The sequence below is a fragment of the Schistocerca cancellata genome, chromosome 1 (genome assembly GCF_023864275.1).
Source record: "Schistocerca cancellata isolate TAMUIC-IGC-003103 chromosome 1, iqSchCanc2.1, whole genome shotgun sequence".
In the NCBI taxonomy this organism is placed as follows: Eukaryota; Metazoa; Arthropoda; class Insecta; order Orthoptera; family Acrididae; genus Schistocerca; species Schistocerca cancellata.
Window position 1 is genome coordinate 760,450,079 of NC_064626.1, and position 27,189 is coordinate 760,477,267.

General features: G+C 44.3%; 1 protein-coding gene across 1 annotated transcript in view; it reads right to left on the reverse strand.

Annotated features, from left to right (window-relative positions):
* The window catches only part of LOC126186379 (thioredoxin domain-containing protein 5 homolog), a 106,534-nt gene that overhangs the window by 45,050 nt on the left and 34,295 nt on the right, over positions 1-27,189 (reverse strand). The window contains exon 4 of the mRNA XM_049928203.1: positions 26,123-26,257. Within this exon, the coding sequence (XP_049784160.1) occupies positions 26,123-26,257 (135 nt within the window). The remainder of the gene's footprint in view (positions 1-26,122; positions 26,258-27,189) is intronic.

A 27,189-nucleotide genomic window follows, 5' to 3' on the forward strand; every position in this document is an offset into this window, starting at 1 on the left:
AGAAATTTTGCTGTTGCTTATATCCCCAGGAATGGAGCATTCTGTTGCAGCACCACTATGAACAGAAAGCTGCCTTTAAAGCAGGAGTATTCAGGGTACCAAAAGGCTGACACCAACTGTTTACAGAAGAATACAAACATTGGTAGAGGCTGATCTCTGAAAATATCAGTTTGGGTTCCATATAAGTGCAGGAACATATGAGGCAGTGCTGATGCTGAAGATTAGTTGAAAGGTAAACCTGCATTTACAATTTTAGAAAAAGCTTTTGATAATATTGAGTGAATCACACTCTGAAATTCTGAAGGTAATAGGGACAAAATATAGACAACTAAAGGTTATCCACGACCTTTTGGGAAAACAGACTATAGTTTTAAGGGTGTAATGACACGTCAGGGAAGCAATGATTGAGCAGCGAGTGGGACAGGATTGCGGCATGTTCCAGTATTATTCAATCTGTATGTACATTGAGAAAGTAGTAAAGGAGACAAAGGACTAATTTGGTAGAAAAACTCTGACAGAATTATAATGTTATCAGTAAACCACAGTGATAACAACTTGCAAGAGCAGTTGTACAGAATGGCTAGTGCTTTGAAACAAGGTTATAAAATGAATATCAAGAAAACTGAAACAACAGTATTGGAATGCAGTCTAATTATATCGAACATTCTGAAGGAATTAGATTACGAAATGAGACACTAAAAGCAATAGATAAGTTTTGTTATTTGGGCTGCAAAACAACTGACAAAACAAACGTCAAATACTAAGTTAAGTGTTAGGAAGTATTTTCTGAACATATTTATCTGGAGTGTTGCCCTATGTGGAAGTGAAACACACATGATAAACAGTTTAAAAAAGAAGATAATATAAGCTTTTGAAATAAGGTGTTGCAGACGAATGTCGAAATAATTTAGATGGGATAAGCAATAGGTGGTGCTGAATAAAATTGGGGAAGGGGGGGGGGATTTGTAGCACAACTTGGCATAAAAAAAAAAAGAGGGACCGGTTGATAGGAAATATCCTACAGCAGCTGATCCAGTTCAAGTGCTCATCTGTGGGCAGCTGCAGATACACAAGCACAGGTGGCCAAACAGCTGATGTGTGGGCAGTCAGGCAGCTGGGTCATATGACAGACAAATATATTGCAACGGTTGAGTGCATGTGGACAAGGAGGCCAAGTAACTTGCACATGTGCATAGACATAATACAGGCATCAGGGGCTGCACTAGCTGCATCTGCCTGAAGACGAGTTAAAAATTGCCCGCAACCTATGGGGCAACGTTGGAGCAGCCAGTCCTAAGGCATCATAGAATCATCAATTTGGTAATTGAAGGAAGTGTGGATGATTAAAACTGTATAAAGGGAGGTCAAGTCTTGAATACACAGGTTCAAATGGATGAAAGGTGGTGTAGTATAGTGTAACATACAACTCTGTTAAAGTGATGTGTTGCATAAGGTATTTAGGATTTACGGATTACGAGTGTCAATTACTGAAATGCTTTTATTTAATGTCACTTGAAGCTGGACATGCATGCTGAACTTTGAATATTTTCTGTATACACATGCTGACTGGATGGTAAGGGAGACTGTGTTGCTACTAGATGGGGCAACAGTGGCAGTGGCTTGCGTTTGCCCATACTTGCTGCTCTTAATGTTTCCTCCATGCCTCAGAGTTGCACCAGCCTTCACAGAAGACGATGCCCGACATTGCACAAGGAAGTCACAAAAAAAAAAAAAAAAAAAAAAAAAAAAAAAAAAAAAAAAAAAAAAAAAAAAAAAAAAAAAAAAAAAGAAGAAGAAGAAGAAGAAGAAGAAGAAGAAGAAGAAGAAGAAGAAGAAAGAAAGAAAGAAAGAAAGAAAAAAGAAAAAAAAAGAGAGGATGAGATTAGGGCTCCTATGTATTTTAACTGGGTTCATTGCAAATGATGTTGAAATGTACTTATCAAGCAGATGGAGGACAGTTTGAAGGATTTCCTGTTTGTAAAAAGCTGTTATGTTATATGTGGTTTCTAAGAAGAAAATTCTTTCATTTACTAGTGTGCAGAGAAGTAGCCTCTTGTCAGGCTTTTAGTGCATGTCAAAAGCAGAAGCAAAACAATATGCGGCACACACAGTATAACTTGATGCCGATTTGGAGAGGGTGGGAGGGCGAACGGGGAGGGTGTGTGAGAGAGATTTTATTCTTTTTATAAATTTATTCTTTAAGTTTACACAAGGGTAACAAAAAGAAGGCATTTTGGCATTAGCACATTTCAGTAGTTACAAAGAGATGAAGAGGCTCACACAGCGTAAACTAGCACAAACAGCTGAATCAAACCAGTAATCGGACTGAAGACCCCAACAATGTAACATTCAAGGTACAGTAGGAGCACTGTGAGAACTACCTTTGTTTGCAGGTTGCACTAGATATTTGATGTGGATCATGCAACTTTTATTGGGAATGATTAATATGCCAATGATCTCGCCAACTGTTATACAGGCTGAGGGAAGTACAAGTCAAGAATTGAGATGAAAAAGCAAAATTTCTACTAGGTAAGTCCCTCGCCAATACACACTGCAACACTGCACAGATGAGACATATCATCATAGACTAACAGTAAATTTTGAAGATGCTTGTGTGTCAAACAGTTGTGTCAGCATTCTCCTCTAAGTTTTGAATTAGTAATATACTTTTTGTGGAACTATACAACGACTGCCTAAAACCAAGAAGGATTCCAAAATGTTACAAAACTCCATTAAGAAGTCTGAAGTTGGGAACCTAGAAGATTTTAAGTATTATATCCCTATTTGGCTTATTACTGCAAGGATTGGTTTAGGAACATTGTTGTATGTTCTATTTCAGGGATGTAGAGAGTTTTGGGGCCTTAACTGGTGCAAATTTTCCTTGATAACACTAGTGCTCTGCTTACAAGGGGACCACATACCAATCTGCAAAGGTGACCCATACAGCTCTCAATAAATACTGAGAAAATCGACTTTGTAGTTTTCTGAAAGTCTTTAATACCCTAAGGCACTGTCACTTTTTTTTTGACAGACAGCATGACCCTGTGGTAGAATACTTACCTGCAGGGAAGGGGCCTGGGTTCGATCCTGGGTGAGACATTCCTAAGCAAAGGTGCATGATCTACAAGCACTTCTGTGAAACGTAAACTGCATAAAGATGGAAAAAAGTTGGTAGCGCTCAAGACTGGTAATTTTTTATCACAAGTTCACAACTCATTTAAGTCATTTTTTTCTTTTTTGTGTTCATTTTAAATATCTATTTCATTTACAGACAAAATTAGTCAAATACATGCTTATTAACAAGTATCTGTCATTTCTGCAAAAAATGGGTCTTCTTATTTCTAATTACTTACTGCCAACAAAAATCCAGTTTTCATTGCAAATATTTTTTAATTATCACAGACAAGTCTGACCTCAGCAGCCAGAGAGAGTCGTATGTGTGTGTGTGTGTGTGTGTGTGTGTGTGTGTGTGTGTGTGTGTGTGTGTGTCTCCAATTCCGAAGCAGACCTTTTGGCTCAAAGCTTACTTGTTTAGAAGTCTTTTATTGTGTCTGTCTGTGACTTATCAACTCCTCTGTATGATGAGTAGCTATCTATCTTTTTGACAATATAGTAATTATTCCATCCTGAATTTTCCAGTGTTTGAGATTGTTAGTAAAGGTTTTTTAAATTAGAAAAGAATAACGTTATTTTTCCATCTTTATGATTCATGCTTTACGGAAATGCTCACAGAATGTGCATCGATTTTGCTTTACAATAGTAGAAATGTTCAGAAAATTTCAAAAATCGATTGATCCAAATGCCTTTTCGTCTCTCATTAGTACATAATTTAGCCTGAAAGATTCAGTTAGAACAAATGGTCAACACTGCAGGCACTTTGGGCCATATTTGTGCACCTCCAGAGTACCAAAGCATTGTACTTTGGTGTCCAAGATTTGGTTTCTGGGGCACTCAACTGGGCGGTCATCAGCACCCGTACAGTCCCAATTTTTACACAGTCCACTTTTTACACAGTCCAATCTAGCCACTGTCATGAATGATGATGATGACGATGATGAAGACAACACAAACACCCAGTCCCCCACACGACTGGAAATTGAACCCGGGACCCCGTGATCCAGAGGCAGCAATGCTAGCCACTAGACCACAAGGGATAATACGGCTATCAAACGCATTATACCAAGGGTTACCCACACGAGATGACCTGTGTCCCAAATTTTTTTGGGACATACGCACTGAAACCCATATGCACATTTATGGATGAGCATAAGCAGGTGACTTGCTGGTAGAACAAAAGGCAAGTACAGATATTGGTTAAATGCAGCTGTAGTGAATAGACAATTAACTGCCAGTATCTGTTAACAACACAACATAAATGCTACCAAAGAATAAATATAGATAAGGTTCCCCTTATTCTTAGGCAGGCAAATGTACATATCATGGGGTTCATTTACACAAAAAATTAATCATCGAGCAGCACATTATCAATTCAGCCAAAGTGATGCATAAGGTAATAGTAACAGGAGTGCTACCAACAGAATACAACTGCTGACAATCAGAACCTATGACAATGTCTTATTTATAGCAGTCACCAGGCTTCACAGGCAGTGCTTAAATGCACCATCTCTGCCATGCTCAGTATCATACAGAGGGTTGAATGGTGAACTCACAATGCTTACTGAAACATGAGGATCCACCACAGTAGTCACTGTCATACTTGTTAGATTAATTTCCAATAGACACTGCCTCAAATATATCTTGCTACTAGAAAATAACTCAATATAAGATATAGGTATTGCCTAAACGAATTTGCACAAAATTCCAGCTGAGGCACTGGTATGTGAAACATGGCAAAGCGACTGGAACTAGTCTGATAGTAGTTGGTTTGTCTATAAAATATTCACAAACATCTAGTACAGATTGAAGTTGCAACAAGTCTCATCCATTATCTCGGTCAATGAGTCAAAGATCCAAGACTGACAGTCAGAAGTAAGTCAAAGCCAAATGGTTCATTCTCCCAGATCAAACTGTATTCTGCTGCCCATTCTACAATCCACACTGATCAGAGACAATACCAAAATGTTGATTAAACATAATAGTTATAAAGACACAGATTTGTGGGAAATTGTGAATATCATGATAGATGCCATTTGCTATTAACTGTACAACAAATACTTCTGTAGGAATCAGGCAAGTTTTGCAAAATAGGTTCCGAACATGCAACACATACAGTGCAAGTGATAATGAAAGTGAAAGTTTGAGTGATGATGTAATTAGTAAAATGTTACTTGTAGCAACGCTGGAAGACTCAACAAATGGCAGTAGTGTGTCACCTTCTCCTGCATCCCCAATGTCATCATGAGCACTGCTAAGCCAATGGCGCGGTCCGCTGTGATGTCAACAGCCACTGGCAGCATAGCAGATGGCAGCTGAATGCTAGGCAGTGGATCGCAACACAATATTTTTAACTTGTTTTGACAATCTGTTGACTTGGAAAATACAAGTGGTGATGAGGGTGAAATATCCTAAGAAATTATTGTTTTCAGTGGAAACTATGTGGGAATTACAGCAATTGGTAGTATATACAGACAGCATCAAAAGATGTTTGTACTAAAAAATGATACAGCCAATGCTACTAACACAAGGAGTAGATTCCAGCTAGCATGTGAGCTCATCTGATGTCACTCATGCTTACTTCCTCCTCTTGCTTTAATTTCATTTAGCAGTTAATTTGGTATTATCAATTCTCATTTTGTTTTCCTCGTTCCTTAGTAGTCTTAAAGAAGCGTTAATTGTAAACTGGTTGAATAATGAAACAACTGCAATAGTGTAAACTTTTGAAAAAGTATACATAGTACAACCCTTTTAAACAATACGATAATTGGTTTGATAATATAGTAATATACAAATAAATAATTACATACATAAAGACATAAATAAATAAATACTTATGGATCCATTCACCTCTTACAGTGATTTGCATGTGTGAGAAGTTCGCAACTATATTGTAGAGCAGAGTCCACGTTTACCCATAGGCAGCTCTAAACCCAAGTCAGATCAGAGAAAGACAGCTGCATACCACTTTTAGTGGCATCATGCCTACAAAAGCACTGCTGTGTTCAGAGCCTTACCTAAATGAATGCTTGACATTAACAGTCTTTGGAATGAGAATTACTTTTTTTTTAAGAAGCGATGCACATTGGAGATAATGCTAATGACAATTTTAGTTGGGCTCTTACAAATGCTGTGAACTGACACTACAAATCATTTGCCTATTCCTGAAACATTGAAATTGCAGCTATGCTAACTTTCAAATCTTATTCCCTCTGCTGAACTTATTGTCAACTTTTTTTCAGCTCACTTTTGCAGGAATGACACTAAATGAGATAATGGTAACAAAGAAAACTCTACAGCAACCATTAAAAACTACTAGAAAATGCAAGGAACACACAACACTGTCGAAGTTCAAAACATAATGAACTCTTACTTTGGCTAAAAACAGGGGCGTAATGAGATTAAGAGCAACAAACTAAAGGAAACACTACCTAAAATGCAAGATGAAACAAAGAAAAGACTCAATAATATATCCGAGTTGGTAGCTAAACATAATCTGACAATGGAAACTCCAGGTTGGAATATCAACAACATTAGGAAAAGTATAGATTGCTACTCACTGTAAGGATGACTTGTTGAGTTGCAACAGACACAGCGAAAAGATTGTTACACACTATAGCTTTCAGCCAAAGCCTTCTTCAATAAAGAAAACACACATTTACACAAGTAAGCACTCCTCATGCACACATGACCACTACCATCATCAGCTCTGACCACAAACAGTGATCTACTTTTCTCATGACCACAGTTTGGCACAGGCCGTTCATCCTGCTGCACCGCTCGTTGGTAGTTGTACCATTATAAAAATCTGTGCAATGAATGCAGCAGAGCTGGTATACGACATGGCCACTTTCACCGTTGGCCCAGCCATTGAGGGGGTAAAACAAGCCTGTGACAGGACTGCAATAGGAAATGCTGGGTGTGTAAATTGTGCAGATCTTGCACTTGGGTCTTCCACAGGGATATGTTCTCTGTGACAAGGGGTTGAGATTGGGAGTGGTATAGGTATGGCCTGGTATGTTGCGGAGGTTGAGTTGGTGACAGCACACGAAATTAGGAGGGGTGGGTAGGATATCCCTCATTTCAGGGCATGATGATAGATAATCAAAGCCCTGACAAAGGACGAAGTTCAGTTGTTCCAGTCGGGGATGGTACTGGATGACAAAGGGAAGGGGGCACTCTTTTCTGGCAGATCTTGGGCGTGATGGGAGGGTTGGTAATGTGTACGGAAATGGTGTGAAAAATTGTGTGCCGACTAGGAAGTGGGGATAATGGTTGGTTGGTTTAAAAGAGGGGAGAAGGGACCAAACTGCTTTGTCAACGGTCCCTTGTTCCGAATAAAACAATGCCAGAAGGGTGAGAATAATACAAATGAGACTGACAACACAAAACGGAGAGAAAGAAAAAACCACAAGAAAGACGGAAGGGCAACAAATACTTAAATGGACAAAAGGGGAGAAGAAAACAACAGAAACGCAAGAAACAGGTAGAAGAAATTAAAACGACAAAACAGATTACCACGGCTAGCTGAACATGAGAATAGAAAGGAGAAGCCAACCACTCTGCAACACATTAAAACTTCCACTCTAAAAGCACTTGGGTGGAGGACACAGAGGGACAGGATATGCGCTACAACTTAGATCAAATGATAAAAACCACCCTCATGAATAAAATGTAAAACTAAATCAGCCGATGAGGCACTGTCAGATAAAATTAGTGGCAACAAGTCCAGTAACCAAAGATTTCGTTGCAGGGCAGTCAAAGTGGGACAAAGCACCAGAATATGGGACACTGTTAACTGGGCGCCACATCAACACTGAGGCGGGTCTTCACGGTGCAAGAGGTAACCATGGGTTACCCCAGTGTGGCCAATGCAGAGCCGGTAGAGAACCACAGAATCCCTGCGAGAGGCCCACATGAGTACTGCCGCACATTCGTAGTCCCCTTAATGGCACGCAGTTTGTTGTGAGTACGGAGACTATGCCATTCCATCACGCACAAAGTCGAAAAACCTGGCGGCGTAAAAACAAACGCAGGTCAGTTATTAGAATGCTGATCTCCATAAGTAGTTTCCATGTAGCCTGTTTGCCCAGCCTGTCAGCAAGTTTGTTGCCTGGGATTCCAATGTGTCCTGGGGTCTACACAAACACCAGTGAATGACCAGACTGTTCCAGTGCATAGATAGACTCCTGGATGGTCGCAACCAAAGGATGACGAGGGTAGCACTGGTCGATCGATTTTAGGCTGCTCAAGGAGTCAGTATACAGAAGAAACGACTCTCCAGGGCATGAACGCATATGCTCAAGAGCATGAGATATAGCACCTAGCACTGCAGTGAAAACACTGCAGCCATCACACAAGGAATGCCGTTCAGTATGTCCTCCATGGGCATATGCGAAGCAGACGTGACCATCAGCCATCAAGCTGTCTGTGTAAACCACTTCATGGCCTCCATACATGTCAAGAATCATTGAGAGGAAGTGACAGAGGAGAGCCGCAGGGTGAACTGAATCCTTTGCGCCATGTGAAAGGTCTAGGCAAAGACATAGCCTAGTTGTACACCACGGAGGTGTACGTGAATGGACCTGAGTATAGATGGTAAAGGTAAGGACTCGAGTTCAGATAGAAGGGAACGGACGCGAACTACAAAATTGTAAGCCCTGACCTGGGCCACCGATGCGGGAGATGAACCGCCATGGGTGGAAAAAGGAGATGGTAATTCAGATACGCAGGAGAACTACGAATGTGTGCAACATAACTGGCGAAGAGTTGTGCACGCCTGACCTGCAATGGAGGGACTCCAGCCTCTGCCAGGACACTGGTCACCAGACTTGTCCTAAGAGCTCCCGTCGCTAGTCAAACACCACAGTGGTGCACTGGGTCAAGTAAATGCAATGCTGAGGGTGCCGTCGAACCATAAACCAGACTTCCATAGTCAAGGCGGGATTAAAAAAGGGCTCTGTAGAGCTGCAGCAGTATAGAGCGATCTGCACCCCAGTTGATGTTGCTCAGGCAGCGGAGGGAATTGAGTTGCAGCCAGCACTTCCACTTAAGCTGACGAAGGTGAGAAAGTCAAGTCAATCAGGTGTCGAAAACCAGTCCTAAAAATCGATGTGTCTCTACTATAGTGAGGGGATAGTCAGCAAGGTGAATTTCTGGTTCCGCACAAACGGTATGACACTGACAGAAGTGCATAACACACGACACTGTGGCCGAAAACTGAAAGCTGTGGGCTTCAGCCCATGACTGCATCTTGTGGATGGCTCCCAGTAGGTGCCGCTCAGCAACACCAGTACTGGTGGAGCAGTACGAAATGCACAAATCGTCTGCATACAGAGAGGGTGAGACAGACAGGCCTACAGCTGCTGCTAGACCATTAATGGCCACTAAAAATAGACACACACTCAATACAGAGCCCTGTGGGACCCCATTCTTCTGGATATTGGGGGAACTATGCGAGGCACTAACTTGGACACGGAAAGTATGAAGCGACACTAAATTCTGGATAAAAATCGGGAGTGGTCCTCTGAGACCCCACTCACACCGTATGCGAGGATATGATGTCACCAGGAGGTGTCATATGCTTTTCGTAAATCAAAAAAAGATGGCAACAAGGTGTTGGCACCTGGAAAAGGCTGTTTGGATAGCAGGTTCGAGGGACACAAGATTACCAGTGGTAGAGCGACCAAGGCGGAAACTGCCCTGGCAAGGAGTCAGTAGGCCACATGACTCCAGGACACGACCCAACCCAACTGCCGACACACTATACATTCTGGCGGCTTACAAAGAATGTTGGTGAGGCTGATGGGCCGATAGCTATCCACATCAAGCAGGTTTTTGCAGGGTTTGAGCACTGGTATGATGGCGCTCTCCCACCAGTGCGATGGAGAGACACCATCACACCAGATCTGGTTGAAGATCATGAGGAGATGTTGCTTGTAGTCAGATGAGACATGTTTAATCATCTGACTGTGGATCTGATCTGGCCCAGGAGCTGTGTGGGGTAATGTGCAAGGGCACTGAGGAGCTCCCACTCTGTAAATGGGGTGTTGTAGGGTTCACTGTGGCGTATAGTGAACGAGAGGACTTTCCCCTGCATTCACTACCTGAGAGTGCAAAAGGCTGGGGGGTAATTCCCCAACGCAGAGGCACGAGCATAGTGCTCAGCAATCGCATTTGCATTGGTAGATAACATGCCATTTAGGTAAACACCGGGAACACTCGTTGGGGTCTGGTACCAGAAAACTCATTTGATTTTTGCCCAGACTTGGGAAGTTGACATATGGCACCCAATTGTCGAGACGTATCTCTCCCAACACTCCTGTTTCCGTTGTTTTATAAACTGGCGAAAGCAAGCACGGAGCTGTTTAAAGGCTATGAGGTGCTCCAGGGAAGGGTGCCACTTATGTCGCTGTAGAGCTTATTGACACTCCTTAATTGCCTCAGCGACTTCCAGCAACCACCAAGAGACTGTCTTTTGCCGGGGGCACCCTAAAGATCGAGGGATTGTGTTTTCTGCTGCAGAAAAGGTCATTGTAGTTACCTACTCAACCATCACATCGATGTTACTATATGGGGGAGACTGAACGGTGACAGCAGAGGTTAAGGCTTCCCGGTCTGCCTCGTTTAAAGCCCATCTGGTGAGGTGTCCACGGGCCTGACACTGGGGCAGTGACAGGAAGATGGGGAAATGGTGTGGGGGCACTTGCATTTAAGAGGCAGAGGTCGAGTTGTGACAGTAAATTTTGACATCTCTGCCTTGGCCAGTAAGCATGGTGCCACCTCACAAGGGGTTATGAGTGTTAAAATCTCCCAAATGTAGGAAAGGTTTAGGGAGCTGATCAACCAGTGCAGCCAATGCTTTCAGGGATACTGCACCATCTGCAGGAAGATACATGTTGCAGACAGTTATTTCCTGCATCATCCTTATCCTGACAGCCACAGCTTCAAGAGGGTTTGAGGGGCACAGGTCTGCATTTCCAGGAAATAAGTTTCTTGAAGGGCAATGCAGAAAGCAGGTGTAAAGCTTCACAGTTGCCATAGCTCAGCCAGGTGGTGGAAAAAACTGCCGCAATTCCATTGCAGGATGACGTTATCGCGATGCTGGGAAGGCACGAGGCGCGAAAGGAGGCAGGTTATGTCTCAAGGTCACCTGCTGCCACCGATGGAGTATTTGCAGCCATTTCTATGGTGAATGAGGCAGTGAGATCCAGGATGCAGAATTGATAGGGAGTGGTGGTGTTGGGGCCACCTGATGGTCCTGTTTCTTAGCAGGCTTCTTAGTTTGCTTGCTCTCTCGCTTCTCTTTAGGATTTTGCTGGGAAAATTTCTCCAAAGCAGCTTCAGGCACGGAGGAAGACCATAAAGCTCTTCGATCAGCAGTTTTTGGCTCCTTGAGCATCTGGCGAGTGCCCACCATGGCATTAGCAGAGACCTTGGGAGAGAGGGCCCCAAGGAACCCCTTCCACATGAGAGGACCCAGAGGAGGCTGTTGCTTCTCCAGCAGGGAGAAGGGACTGATGTCCCCCGCATTGGGGGGGGGGGGGGGGGGGGGGGCTTGCTCCCGAAGTAGGTGCTTTGGGAGCCACAGAGGAAGATTTACCCCCTACTATCAAGGGGGCAGATGTATTCTGGTGGCTCAGAGGGCCCACTGTTCATGGCACAGAGTGAGGAACCATTGTCACTTGCGACAGCAATGGTGATGTAGCTGCAGCATGTCGGCGGCAACTGAATGGGGTGTAATTTTTGAAATTTATGTTTAGCCTCTGTTTACGTCAACCGGTCCAGGGTCTTGTACTCCATGATTTTCCGCTCCTTTTGGAGTACTGGGCAGTCTGGCGAGCATGGAGAGTGGTGCCCTCCACAGTTGGTGCAAGTGGGAGGAGGCGCACATGGAGTGTCTGGGTGCAGTGGACATCTGCAGTCTCAACATGTTGCACTGGAAATGCAGTGGGAAGACATGTGCCCGAACTTCCAGCACTTAAAGCACCGCATAGGGGGAGGGACATATGGTTTAAGGTCATAGTGGTAAGCCATCACCTTGACCTTTCAGGCAATGACTGACCCTCAAAGCCCATGATGAAGGCACTGGTAGCAACCCTGTTGTCTTTGGCTCCCCTGTAAACACGCCAGATGAAACGAACACCCCGCCATTCTAAAGTGGTGTGGAGCTCATTGTCTGCTGTCTGAATCAAGACTGCGCCGTTTTGCATCGTGGACAGCACTGTCACTTCTCCAAACTTATCCTCAAGGTGTTCAACGCAAAATAGAGGCTTCATAGTTAGAAAGGAGTCCTCATCAGTTCGTCTTTAGACTAAAAATTGAGGCGAATATGGCGCTCTCCATTCTGTAGCCCTACCTTCCTCCCATGATGTATGGAGGGAGGGAAACGATTTAGGGTATACCCTTCGGCACTGTATTTGATCTTGCCCTTCTTAGAGACTGCTGGTGCCGTACAGTCACCACCAAGAGATGACTCAGTCCGCTTCATTGTGGGTCATCTGCCCTGATGCCACCCACTCTGATCAGAGGCCTTCACCATGGGCACCACCCAGCCACAGCAAAGGCCACCTGGCATGATAACCATTGCCAGGAGTCCTGATGTCCCAGGAAGACAGGCATCTACACCTTGACGTATGAAGGGAGTTCACAGCCCAGGCATCAGCAGTGCAAGCCCTGTGTTGTCAGGGGCTACCACCAAATTGGTACATGACGGCCCCACCACAACGTACTGGCTACCGTGCTGGATATTGGGTGCAGAGAAATCCAATATTGTCATGGGGGCAAAAGAGGACAGGAGACAATGGAAGGAAATGACATACCCCGGAAAGTGTCCTCACCCAAATAGTTGAATCGCACGTGGAGGTGCAAAGCGATGACAAGAGATTCAGGAGATCGAATCTAAGGGTATTATGGATAATTTGTGCACCATGTAGGTGTCCTTCCACATCTGGCCTGCACTACTGTAGAATTTTGAAAGTGGCAGGGCAAACCATAGAATGGGACCCGAACTCATCGGGCCAAAAAGTGAGACACTCTTTTTAGTCACCTCTTACAACAGGCAGGAATATCTCCGGCCTATTCTAACCCCTGGACCCACAGGTGGATGGGGATAGTGCCTGTGTGGGAAGACCTTGGTGAGACTTCCAGCATACTGGGAAAGGGAGTTCTTGTCACTGCAAACATGGCATTCCCAGGTGGACAGGCTGTGTAGGAGGGATATTTTTGGGGTAGAAAAGGATGGCATCTGTGAAAATGCAGCTACTGTTGGTGGTTGACATGTTTAATGTGGACAGAAGTGTGGATGGAGCCATCAGAGAGGAGGCGGTCAATGTCTCAGAAGGTGGCATGCTGGGTTGAGGAGGTTCAGATGAAGTGGATGGGATAGAGATGTTGACATTGTGAAGGAATGAGGATAGTACGTCTTGGCACTGAGCCCAGATCATGAGTATATCGTCATTGAATCTGAACAAGATGGTGGGGTTTGGAATTTTAGGAGGCTATAAAGATTTCTTCTAGGCGACCCATATTTAGGTTGGCATAGGAGGGTGCCATGTGGGTGCCCATAGCTGTGCCTGGATTTGTTCTTATACCTTCCCTTCAAAGGAAATGTAGCTGTGAGTTAGGATAAAGTTACTAAGGTTTATAAGGAATGCGGTAATGGGTTTGGAGTCTGAAGGACGTTGGGACAGGAAGCGATCAATAGCGACAAGACCATGGACATGAGCGATGTTGGCATCTACGGATGTGGTTCTTTTTGTTTGTTTTGTTTTGTTTCAGGGTGCAAAACCAACTGGGGTCATACATGCTCATGTCAAAACTATAGAACACGAAGACAGAGAGGAGTTAAAAAATGACTATACATCAATCCCAAATGACATAGACTAAGGAAAGACAGCTAAAAACAGGGACATGGAGAAAAGGCTACAAAAGATATCATATAGAAATTGATGTTCAAAACTAAAAATTAAATGGCCTTCGCCATATTGCTTTGAAGAACAAAAAGTAAAATGCGGTCGGCAGCCCGCGTGTCATTTGCTAAAATGGCCAATAACTCCAACTGCAAACCCAAGTGGGGATGTAAATGGTTAAAAAATGGGCATCCCATCACGAAGTGGCGGACAGTTAAAACTTGGGCACAATGTGTACAAAGTGATGGGGGAGCACCACTTATCAAATAACAATGGCTAAAAAGGCAGTGCCCAATATGCAACATAGTTGAAATTACCTCCTCCTGGCGGGAGGGCCGAAAGAAGTTCATCCAAGCTGCTGGGAGGGGTTTAAGCCAGAGTTTATTCCCATGAAGGGAGGACCAATGGTGATGCCAAAGGTACACCACCTCCTGACAGATGGCAACACAGAGATCATTGGAGGGAATACAGAAACTAGTGGGCCGAGGTACGAGGACTGCACCCTGGGCAGCAGCATCTGTAGTCTCATTTCCTGGCAGATCAATATGGCCAGAAAACCACATAAACATAACTGAACCGTTATCATCTTCATCTTTGCCTAGGTGTGGTGTGTCATCTTCCGGAACCTTGGCTTTGTCTGCCGCGATTGGTCTGTTTGCTTTTAAATTTCGGAGGGCGCTGCGTTCTGTGGGGAGACCTGCTAATGACGAGAGTATCGAGTGCTGCTGCCGAAGTGAGATGGGGAGTTTAGTTTCCGGTTGTGTAGCAGCGCGACGTTGCGGGAAAGGTGGTATAACTTCCTGTGAAAGCACGTGATTGCTATGAGCGTGTGTACTCGGGACGGCGGCAGTCATTCTGGACAGGCTGTCTGATAAGGAAGCTCGGCATGGCAACTGTTGACGCGGCGTGTCCGCGTTGCTATGGCGGAACTGGGGCCATTGACATAACTCGAGTTGGTGCTGGTTGCAACCGGTCACTGAATGCTTGTCTGCTTTCTGGACTAATGTTGAGAATTTCTTGACTTGATGTGTCTCACTCAATTTCTGCCCGTGTCGTCGGGTGTGTTTTGCTCTAAGGTCGTGTGCCATGGTGTTTTGCAATTTTAGTAGGCTCAGGCGTGCCCGAAATCCCAATTCAATTATCTGCTGTTATATTGTCAAGTGTAACTATCACTAGAAAAGTGTGTTAACTCTCTGTGCCTTAATAACTGAACCTAAAATAGTATGTGGTTGAAATTTTATTCTGACCCATGTGCAATAACGATCTTGTATTTTACAATTTGTTGAGTGGTATTATTATTTAGTACTGGCCGTCACATTTACTAAGTCGAAGATTTACGAAGGCCAGTGGGCGTCATTAACAGTTCCTGCCTATATAGGTGTTATATTTTGAACCATGTGTTTCAATGTTTAGTAATTTTTATTTTGTGTGTTATAGAGAGTTGCTGTCATGCCCTATGTGGACGATTCACCACGTTGGTGAAGTTTCTAGTTGTTCTGCTGGTCTGTGCCATATTGCTAATGCAGGCAGTCCTAGTACAGCTGATTGTAAATTTTTCCTAGTGGTGAGGAGCACGGGCTAGATTTAAGTGCTAACTCACTAACTTCAACCATCCTCAATTATTTATTACTACTGATATTCAGGCCCTTCAGGCCGAGTGGCGACGTCACTACCCCTTTTTGGTTATTATTTTTATCTTGTTAGCTTGTTTAAAAAAACCTTTGGTATATGAATTTGTCGTTTGGTCTTTACTGCTCCTTTGGATGAAGTAAATTAACTGTTGGTTTTGTATTCTTGTAGCATTATCAAAACAGCATTTGTGATTATATCTGATTGGCCCTCCTGGCCGAATGAATGAAGTCATTCCTTTCAGTAACTTATTGTGTTGGTCAATAATTAATCAAAAGTGTTGCGTCCTTCAGACCATGATTATCTCCTTACGTTGAATCTTAAGATTGTCATTCTGACATTACAGTTGTGAATGTTCTGCGGCCCTTCAGGCCTGGAGTTTAAAAAATTTTTTTATTGTGTTTTGTGATTATATATATATATATATCTCATTAAAAACAAAGATTCCATGACTTACCAAACGGGAAAGCGCTGGTAGATAGACACAATTAAAAAACACACACACACACAAAATTTCAAGCTTTCGCAACCAACAGTTGCTTCGTCAGGAAAGAGGGAAGGAGAGGGAAAGACGAAAGGATGTGGGTTTTAAGGGAGAGGATAAGGAGTCATTCCAATCCCGGGAGCGGAAAGGGGGGAAAAAAAGGACAGGTGCGCACGCGCACAATGAAACGCCCGTCGGTAATGACACACATAAGGTGCAGTCTAGTCAAGTAACTTCCGCGGGCAAGGCCTTGTGTTACCTTTGTGGGAAGACCGGTCATTTTGTTAAGCAATGTACCGAAGTTCTGGCATACGAACAGCTGATGCCAGCACAAATGGGAGCATGCTGCCTTGGTCAGGAAATTCCCTCCTGGATGCCATAGAGTATGTGCAATGAAAGGTGGGCAGCTTCCACATGCTTGCGCTAGCCTAGGAGGTGAACCTATTTGCGCCTTGTTAGATTCTGGCAGTAATGTTTCATTGATTGATCATGATTGGTACGAACGTTACAAACGCTTGGCTAAGTTGCCGAAATTAAGCACTGTTAATCATGTGTGTTATTCCGCTGGTGGGCAAACCCTTGAAGTAGTTGGCAAGGCACGTTTTAAGCTTGGCATTCAAAGGTTCTCTTGGCCACTTGTCTGTTTGGTGGTTAAAAATTTATCTGTGAGGTTCATTGTGGGGTGTGATTTCTTGCAATTAACTCAGTGTGTAATAGACTATGTGAACAAAAGTTTTTACTTCAAGTTTAGACCAGAGCTTAGTTTTAATTTCTGTGCTCATGGGTTGGAGGCTGGTGTGTGTAGAGTCGAGGCACAGTCGGCCAAGGTTAATGTTGACCATCTTATGTGCCATGGGCACCAGTGATGAAAGCATACACCACAGTCAGTCCGAGAGCCATCAGTTACACAACGGTACTATCGCAAAGTTTCATGTGAAGGTAGTGAAACTGAAGGTAATAGAGTGAGGCTAAAGTAGTGTCCTTAAGAAGCGAATGTAGGTCAAGGTTAACATGTGCAGCTTCATCAAGCCAAGGTGGTGAAGGGTTCACACCCACCGGGGAAGTTGCAGGTAGTGTGAAGTTAAGATACTGGAGCAAGTGCCGAAAGCGAACTCCAGGAGATAACAGAAGAGGGGTATGTTCCATACTGGCAAATCAAAGGAACCATCAAAGAAGGACGCATAGGATGGGTGGCCACACATGGCAGACAAACGGCAAGCATTTTGCCAGTGGAAAAACAAAAGCTACTGTCTATTCTCCAGGAATAAAGATGATCAAGACATCACTGAAGACGCCATTCAGTGAGACAGGTCTGTGGAAAACTGTAATAGACGGCAAAATCATCAACAAAAAGGGAGCCGGAGATGCCCAGCGGGAGACAGGCCATTATAGGGTTAATGGCGATAACCAAGAGGATGACGCACAAAGCGGAACCCTGAGGCACACCTGTTTCCTGTGTCCAACAATTCAGAACCCAAACGTGCCTTGAAAACTCGGGTTTTTAAAAATTTCTAAAGGAAACAGGGCAGGCGGCCACCGAAGCACCACAAGTAAAGAGTACGGAGTATACCAGTTCCCCAACTGGTGTCGTAGGCCATCTCCCAAAAAAAACGGCACCAGTCTTGGACTTCAGCAGAAAACCATTCACGACATGGGTGGACAAAGTAACGAGATGGTCAACTGCAGAATGGCACGCTCGAAATCCACACTGTGTAGTCATTTGTAAATTGCGAGACTCGAGCAACCAAACCAGCTGGGTATGACTCATGCACTCCATCACCTTGCAAACACAGTTGGTGACAGATGAGGCAGTGACTAGAAGGAAGGTTTTTGTCCTTACTGGGTTTAGGTATGGGTATGACAGTGGCTTCATGCCAAAGTACAGGAAATGTGCCCTCTGCCCAGATGTGGTTGTATGTATAAAGCAGAAAGTGCTTGCCCGCAAGAGAAAGGTGCTGCATAATCTGAACATTGACAGCGTCTGGCCCTGGGGCAGAGGATTGGGAACTGGGAGCATGATCGAGCTCCCTCATAGTAAAGACGGCATTGTAGCACTCATGATTCAGAGAACAGAAGGGTTCAAATGGGAAGACCTCGAAATTTCTGCAAAATGGCTGCCCAAGGTGTTGAAGATAGCAATACAGTCCACGATGACATCGTCTGCTATTGTCAGGCCAGGAATTTGTGAATGGATTTTGGTCCCAGAGAGCCGTTGGACGTTGGCCCACATGACAAAGGAAGGGGTGGAACTGTTAAAACAACTAGTGAATGAAATCCAGCTAGCTTTTTTGCTATCCCGAAGAATGTGACAACACATTGCACGTATCTGTTTATAATGAATGCAGTTTGCCATTGAGGGATGGTAGTTACAAATGTGGATGATAATGATGATGAGTTTGCAGAGCGCGGTTATCAACGCCCGTACAAATTCCCAACCTTCGCTCAGTCCAATCTCGCCACCTTCCTGAATGATGACGAAATGATGAGGACAGCATAAACACCCAGCCATCTCAAGGCAGGTGAAAATCCTTGACACCGCCAGGAATCGAACCCGAGATCCCATGCAAGAACGCGACCGCGCGACCACGAGCTGCGGACCACAAATGTGGAGAGTACGTCTCCGCACAAGAACTGTGTCGCAGCATGCCTCTGCCTACCAACGGACTGGGACACAGCATGGTGAAGAGGAAGTGTGAGGAATAGAACATTCTGCAGCAAGGATAACAACTGTGAGATATTCCACCTGGTCATCACAACTGGGGAAATCTTGACCTTTGAAGGTCACCAGGGTGGAGTAAAGCCACCAGTCAGCCTTAGTAAGCTGCCACTTGGGTGTGCGCACAGGTGGGGAAGGAGTCAGCAAATGGATAGCACACGGGAAATGGTCGCTGTCAGAAAGAACGGACCACTCAAGATGATGGGCAAGCTGGGCAGTGCAGAGGGATGGGAATAAGTGTGTGAGGAATAGGAAATGAATGTGGGTTCTCTAGTGTTAAGGCAAAAGATGTTGAGGTGATTAAGATCAGGCAAGAGGGCACCTCTCTGACAGGTTCTCAGATAACCCCAAAGGGAGTGATGCGCATTAGTCACCGAGTAGCAGAAATGGGGTTGGTAGCTGCTTAATAAGCTGAAGGAAGTCTGCCCTGGTGACACCGAATGACCGAGGAACATAAATGGCATGGAAAGAAAAAGTCAGGTGAGGAAGAAAAAGATGAACTGCAACAGCTTGAAGATGGGTAGTCAGGGAGATCGGTTGACTATGAAAGTCATCCCATATGAACAGCACAATGCCCCCATGAGATGGAATGCCAATCTTAGGGGGGAAGGTCAAAACGAACCAGGAAGAAATGTGAAAGCTCAAAATGGTCGTGAGGACGCAATTTTGTTTCCTGGAGGCACAGTATAAGAGGATGCTGCAATGCTAAAAGCAGCTGTAAATCCTCTTTGTGGGACTAAAGACCGCAAACCATTCCATTGGAGGAGAGTCACGCTGAGGAAGAAATTAAGGGGGTGTCAACTCGGCGGCTGAGGCCAGCCGGGCTAAGGTATCACATGGCAACATCGTCGAGGAAGATCTTCGATTCAGCAAAGGAGAAGGCCATTTGCCTTTGTTGGACTTCTTCAAGCCTTTCGGGTTAGTAGAGGGAGACTCAGGTGTTGTTTGGCTGGAGGGACATAGGAAGTCTTCACGGCAGTACTCCTTCTGTCCTTTCCAGCCTACCAGTTGTGTACCTGGTAGCTTTGCCCCTTGGAGCACAGCTGGACGGGGGAGGGGGAGGGGAGGGGAGGGGAGGGGAGGAGGGATGACGATGCTACCTTGACACTGGGCAATTTCACAATCTCAGAGCTGAATTTGAGATGCACGTCTGTGTGGCCATGTCCTTCATGGAGCGAGAGGTAACAAGAACAGAACTATACACGCCACATGAGAGAACACAGGGTTTGCGACTAGCCAATAACTTGCAAGCGACTGGGTAAGGCACTTTTTCCTTTACTCGGATCCCTTGGACAACCTGCTCATCAAGATACATGGGAAAATCCTGGGGATGAGGCGACAAAGCTGCCATTGCAGTTGATACAGCAGGGAGAATCAACCTCATGTGCATCCCTACCACAGGTTAGACATTTGGCTAGGTGTCAACAACACATTCTCGTGTGGTTAAAGCGATGACACTGGTAGCAGCACATCGGGTTCGGAATGTACAGTTGGACTGTGATAATTTCATAGCCTGCTTTGATCTTTGACGGAAATTACCACTCTATCAAAGGTGATAAAAAGAGTGCGGGTGGGCACTAAGGAGGTATCTACCTTTTTCGTCACCTGATGGACGGCAATGACTTCATGATCAGAGAGGTAAGATTTGATTTTGGCCTCGGTCAGACCATCGAGTAGCCTAGCATAAATAACACCACAAGAAGAATTCAGACTCCTATGGGCCTCGACATGACTGGGATAGCCGTGGAGAAGTGAGGCGGCAAGCAGTAGTTGTGCTTGAGAATCAGAAGTAGTCTCCAAAAGCAAAGTGCCAACCTGTAAATGAGACCAGTATTTCACAGGACCGACCTTGCCAACAGATTTACCATTGCGAAGGACTGACTGTCTTCAGTATGTGAAACCACAAGAAACCATGGTGCAGTGGGAAGGGTCTTTTGAATTGTTAGCCTCATTCTGTTCTGTAGACATTGATTCTGAAGATGAGTGGCTCATTGCAAAAAAATCCACCATGATTGCCAGCGTCTCTGATGGCGTGCTCCTTCCAACTGGAGGCCTCCTTCACAAGGGGGCGCACGCGCCTTAGGTGATTGTTCACACCTCAGGTCACATCTGCTAAACATCTGACAGAAGGACCAATTGGCAATTTGAGAAGGTAGCAGCTCAGGCAGTCACTGCTCCCTTGGCCTGGCCTGTATCATGGGGTATGTGCAAACCCTACCTGTCTACCCGGGACTGGCAATTACGCTTTACCCAGTCACCTATACATGTCAGATGTGTGAGCCGGCATAGGAAGGAAGAAGAAAAGGAGGAACCTCAAATGGTAAAGTGGAGGAATGAGAGGAGATGTGAAACAAAGAAAGGAAAAGGGAACGAAAAACAGTGGTGAGACTGTTCTTATGTCAGCGCCAGACTGTGGAACATTCTTGGTAACAACCCAGACATGTTCCCCAAGGGAGGCGAAGAAGAATAGCAAGAGGATAGACATGCAGCATGGAAGGGAAAAGATGCTGCTGAGACTGGGGCCCTGTGGTAACCAAGCAGGAGCCCACCACAGAGTGGCGAGCCTCCTGGGGGGATAGGGAAGTGGTGTCAACAGTGACGAGTAGGGATCTAGAATGTGAAGAGATGGGGATGGTGGCGAGTCTGTGAAGAAACTGGTTGGTATCTTTGATATGGAAGGGTAGATTACGCGCATTTGGTTGAGTGTTGGTCACTGGAATACAAAATTCTGTTAGTGGGAGCACAACAACCAGCTGCAATTGGGTGTCCAGGATTATTTGGTTTGCAGATTTTAGGAAGCATGTAGAAGTTGTATGTGAGGGTTGTGATAAGGGTGAGGTTCTAAGAAGGGTCTAAAGCTTTAAGCTGGAATTGGAGGTTATGTTGGACTTCACAAACCCAACAATACAAACACCCCATTCTAGCTGGTTATTGTGCTCCACTGAAAGGATTTCGAGTCTCATTCACCAACACCTCCAACAAACTGCCCGTAATCTAGCCTCTGATGTCAAAGATGTCAACCACTTCCTTCAACTGTCCACTACCCCACCCTTTTACCTTCTGATTCCCTACTGGTCACTGTTGAAGCCACTTCCCTATAAACCAACCTCCCTCATGCATATGATCTTGCTGCAATTGAGCATTACCTTTCACAATGTCTTTCAGACATCAAAGCATCTGCCTCATTATTCATACACACAACTAACTTTATCCTAACACATAATTACTTCTCCTTTGAAGGGAAGGTGTGCAAACACATCTGCAGCACTGCCATGGGCATCTAAATGGCACCTACCTATGCCAACTTGTTTATAGGCCATCTAGAAGAAATCTTTCTGGTCTCCCAAAACACCAAACCCTTGGTCTCGTTCAGATTCACTGATGATATCTTCACGATCTGGACTCCAAGTGAAGATACCCTATCCTCATTCCTTCAGAACCTAACATCATCTCTTCCACTTCCCCAGACATCTCCAATCCTCGCCACCTCCAAGAGCCACCTACAAAAGAGTGCTCTCTTTGTCACTCAATACTACTCTGGACTGGAATGACTGAACCACATCCTTCATCAGGGCTTTGATTATCCATCTTCATGCCCTGAAATGAGGGACATCCTACACAAGATCCTTCCCATCCCCACAAAAGTGATGTTCCATCACCAACACAACCTCCGTAACATCCTAGTCCACCCCTATGCCGCTCCCAATCTCAACCCCTTGTCACAGGGATCATGTCTCTCTAAAAGACCCAGGTGGAAGACCTGCCCAATTCACTCACCCAGCACTTCCTATTCTAGTCCTGTCTCATGCTGATCTTATGCCATCAGAGGCCATGCCATCTGTGGAAGCAGCAATGTTGTAGACCAGCTCTGCTGCAACCACTGCACAGCTTTATATAATGGTACAGCTACCATCTAGCTGTCCACCAGGATGAACAGCCACTGTCAAACTGTGGCCCAGAACAATGGACCACCCTGTGGCACAACATGCAGCTCAATATAATATGCTTGATTTCAATGGCTGCTTCACAAACAGCACTATCTGGAGCCTCCCCTCTACCATCAGTTTTTCTGAACTGTGCAGAAGGGATTTATCCTTACAACAACTTCTCTGCTCCCAAAACATCCCAGCCTCAACTTACGGTAATGCTCACCCTCTACCTAACGGCTTCCTCCCCCTCCATCCTATCACCTCCTCCCTTTTCATGGCCCCTGCACCCACCCATCCTTTCCCTTTTCCTGCTACTCTCCTTTTCTATACCACTTTTTCCCCCCACCACCTCACCTCCCCACGTTGCACTGGCAGTCTCGTCAGGCTGCTAGTTAATACCTACATGCCCTGCCAGTCAGCACTCTTCTCTCCCACCACCCATACCCTGCTGTCCCTTGCCTTCCCTGCTCCACTCCAGACTGTTATTCACAAGATAGTTGCATTCTGGCCAGAGCTGATGGTGGTAGTGATCATGAATGAGCTTGTTTGTGTAAATATGTGTGTGTGTGTGTGTGTGTGTGTGTGTGTGTGTGTGTGTGGTGTTTTCTTTGCTGAAGAAGGCTTTGGTCAAAAACTGTGTTTAACAGTCTTTTCGCTGTGTGTTACAACAACAGGTCGCCTTGATGGTGAGTAGCTATCTATCCTTTTCCTAATATTGCTGAAAATGTAACCTGGTTAAGTTCTTAATAAAAAAAATGTTCAAAATGACCATACGAATTCAACAGAAACAAGCACAGAAGAATATGGAACAGTGTTCAACACCTCTTTTGTCACAAATGTTAGACATCACAACCAAATGCAGTAATTAATATACAAGTAATGTGTGTTTCTCCTACTTCTGCTAGCTGAGTAGTGAGCAGATTTCTTATCTATCCAGTTATAGTATATAATCTACTGAATTCTCAGAAGCTTATCTTATATAAGAAACTTGTTCACTGCCCCCACTCTTATCTTATGGTTGGGGCAGGGGGGGGGGGGGTGACGTGCGGTGGGATGGTAAGAGAGATTGTGTCCACTTGGGGGTAGCCACATACCTAATAAATACCAACTAACCACTGATTGGAAAGCTAATTGGAACTTAACTGCACTAATTACACCCTGTACATACATGCAAGAATATCTCAGATACATCAGCTATTCAACAAAAATGGAACAATCAGTTGAACAACATTTCCTTTTCTTACTTTTTTTCCTAATTAGTACGAACATTTTTTCTCCTTTACATAAATGTGATAAAAGTCAAAATTATGTGAGAATTTAACATGCAAGTATATTGTGTATCATCTGCTATAGCTTCATAACCGTCATTTACACCTTTACAGGTTGTCCTAAAAGTCGAGACCAGGCTAAATGTCATGAAAATGGTAAGAGGCAGGCATGGGGTGAATATGGAAAAGGTGGTGGGGGGAAACTTTTTGTGTGACCTGTGAAACTGCTCTGCCATATTGGTAGCTGCCGTATTGTATTCAGCTCACATTTCTTCAGAGTTTGTGTGTGTGTGTGTGTGTGTGTGTGTGTGTGTGTGTGTGTGTGTGTGTGTGAGAGAGAGAGAGAGAGAGAGAGAGAGAGAGAGAGAGAGAGAGAGAGAGAGAGCACGCGCGTAAGGGTGGGGAGCTGGTGGAAGTGAGAAACACAATGGTGAAGTCCATTCCACAATATTTTTGATATGTAGAAAGTTATGCATCATTTGTTATAACATATGCAATTCATCATCATGCAGCATGCTCAAACCTGATCGTGTTTTGTTCCCATCACTACAGGTGTGCTGTTAATCTGAAGAACATATAATGTACTTCATTTTGCAATGTGTTGCACACCACTCATGTCTTGATTCATGACGAATTACACACGTTATAACAAATGGTGCGTAACTTTTTACCTATCAAAAGTACTGCAAAACAGACTTCACCATTATGCTTCTCATCAAATTCTACCCTTAAAACATGTATCACATTAGCCCCAACCCCCGTTCCACTGAATAAATGTGAGCTAGATCCAATGTGGTGGATAGCGAGATGGCAGATTGGTCTCACAGGTTACCCAAAATGCTTCCCCCACCCCTTTACTTTTATCCACATCCACCCCACTCCCACCCCTTACCAGTTTCACGACATTTAGCCCGGTCCAGACTTGTGGGACCATCCTGTGTAGTGCAAGACTTGAGCACCATTATGAAAATGGTTCATATGGCTCTGAGCACTATGGGACTTAAACTTCTGAGGTCATCAGTCCCCTAGAACTTAGAACTACTTAAACCTAACTAACCTAAGGGCATCACACACATCCATGCCCGAGGCAGGATTCGAACCTGCGACCGTAGCGGCCGCGCGATTCCAGACTGAAGCGCCTAGAACTGCTCGGCCACACTGGCCGGTTGCACCATTATGAAACAACTTATTCACTGATAAATCTGAAGCGTCTGTAAAAAAGAAAGCTGGTTTGGACAGTACACTATTTCTATAGGCGACCCTAATGGAGGACACATACATTTAGTCAACATACCTATCAGATTTTATGGAGATGTGCTTTCAATTTATATTTCCATGGAAATGAAATTTGTCAATATTAAAAGAGGTTAGTGATATAGCCAAATTTTCTGTTCTTCAGGTGAGTGATGTCACTGTTTCAATGATTGGTTAATTTTCAAAACCTCCCTCACAGGTTACAATGTCCCACCACTTGACCTAATTTTGGTGAGGTGTGAGAGCATTACACTCATTCAACTGCCCTTGTAATAGTAAACCTAACTCCACAACTACTTGACATTTCCTTTTAAACATCCAGTGTTCTAGTTCTGATACTTCCTGAATGAGGAGTCAGTTACGTCATCCATAGCTTGGCACCAAAAACCTTGGGACTTGCCAATTCCATTTTTCTTTCTTTCACTTTGTAAGACACATCTAAGTTTGACAAGAGGCAATGGGAAGAGTCATTTACAGGCTAATATATTTCTTTCATGTTCATATGATATATTTTTTACTTATCACATAATTCAGATTCCCAAGCAGAACTTATCGAGACATAGTCAATATATTGCAGACAACTGTAGATGAAAAGTGTTAAAATTTGTAAGAGATTTATTTACAGTATGCAGACCTATTACCATCAATATTATAAAGTTTCAATAAAGTTTCTTATCATAAACAAAAACAGCCTCCTAAACCACCGCTGGAGGAAATTAATGTTATAATGTTCACCCACTGCTACTTTTTGTTTTTCATTTTGCTTTTATACTCAGATATACAAAAAGATTCTGTACTTCTAAAATACATGTACTTACTTGGCAATGGCCACACCAAGGTGCATAAAATTTGACAAAATGTCTACCCTTCGCCACATGGTCTTCAAAGGTGTCTTCCGTTAGTTCTACAAGCCCACTAACTGGTTCAGGTACCTTAGGTTGAGTTTCACTGTCCTGAAACACAGCAGCCATTAGAGATAACTCCAAAATAAAATCAGAATATATACTTCTCTTAAGTACAGAGCACACACACACACACACACACACACACACACACACACACACACACACACACACACACACACTCTCTCTCTCTCTCTCTCTCTCTCTCTCTCACTCACTCACTCACTCTTCTCTTTCCTGCAAATTTTTAAAGTAATGTTCAGTTCAATTAAACAATGACTTTGCTCAGATATTTAATGTTTCTTTATGTCAGGACGTATTCACAGGGAGAATTCATGAACTACCTTTTGACTATTTAGTATCCTCACCAGCAGACATCACACTGGAGGTAGGTGAGCTGGTGTGGTTATCAGGACAGAAAAGTGCAGACACCAGCCATGGGGGCACATGCAATGCATGGTACAGCCAGATCTGCTGACTGAATTTTTTTACCATTTTGGGTCACTACGAACCCATAATTTCTGCAATCCTGGCAGAAACAGCTGCGCCTAAAGAAGGACCAGGAGCAGCAGCAGCAGGATGAACAGATGCATGCGTCCCTAAACCAGAAAGCAGAGTTGCTTCATGCCCATGCCATGCAGGTGGTAGGCCATGTGCCCACCATGCAGTTTTCTCCCCAGGCCCCCACCAGCACCAACCACCTGCAAGTTTCAATGAGTCTACAGAGGTCAGGAAAATTACCTGCACTGGTTCTCACCGTACTGCCACATAAGGCATATCACTGAACCAGTGGACAAAGCCACCTTGTTATTGTCCGGCAGAGCACAGTTGCATGAAGTTGAGCAAAATTCGAAGCCTTCCACTGAACACAGGAAACTCTCCTTTGAAACTTCCTGGCAGACTAAAACTGTGTGCCGGACTGAGACTAACTCGGGACCTTTGCCTTTCACAGGCAAGTGCTGTACCTTCTGAGCTAGGCAAGT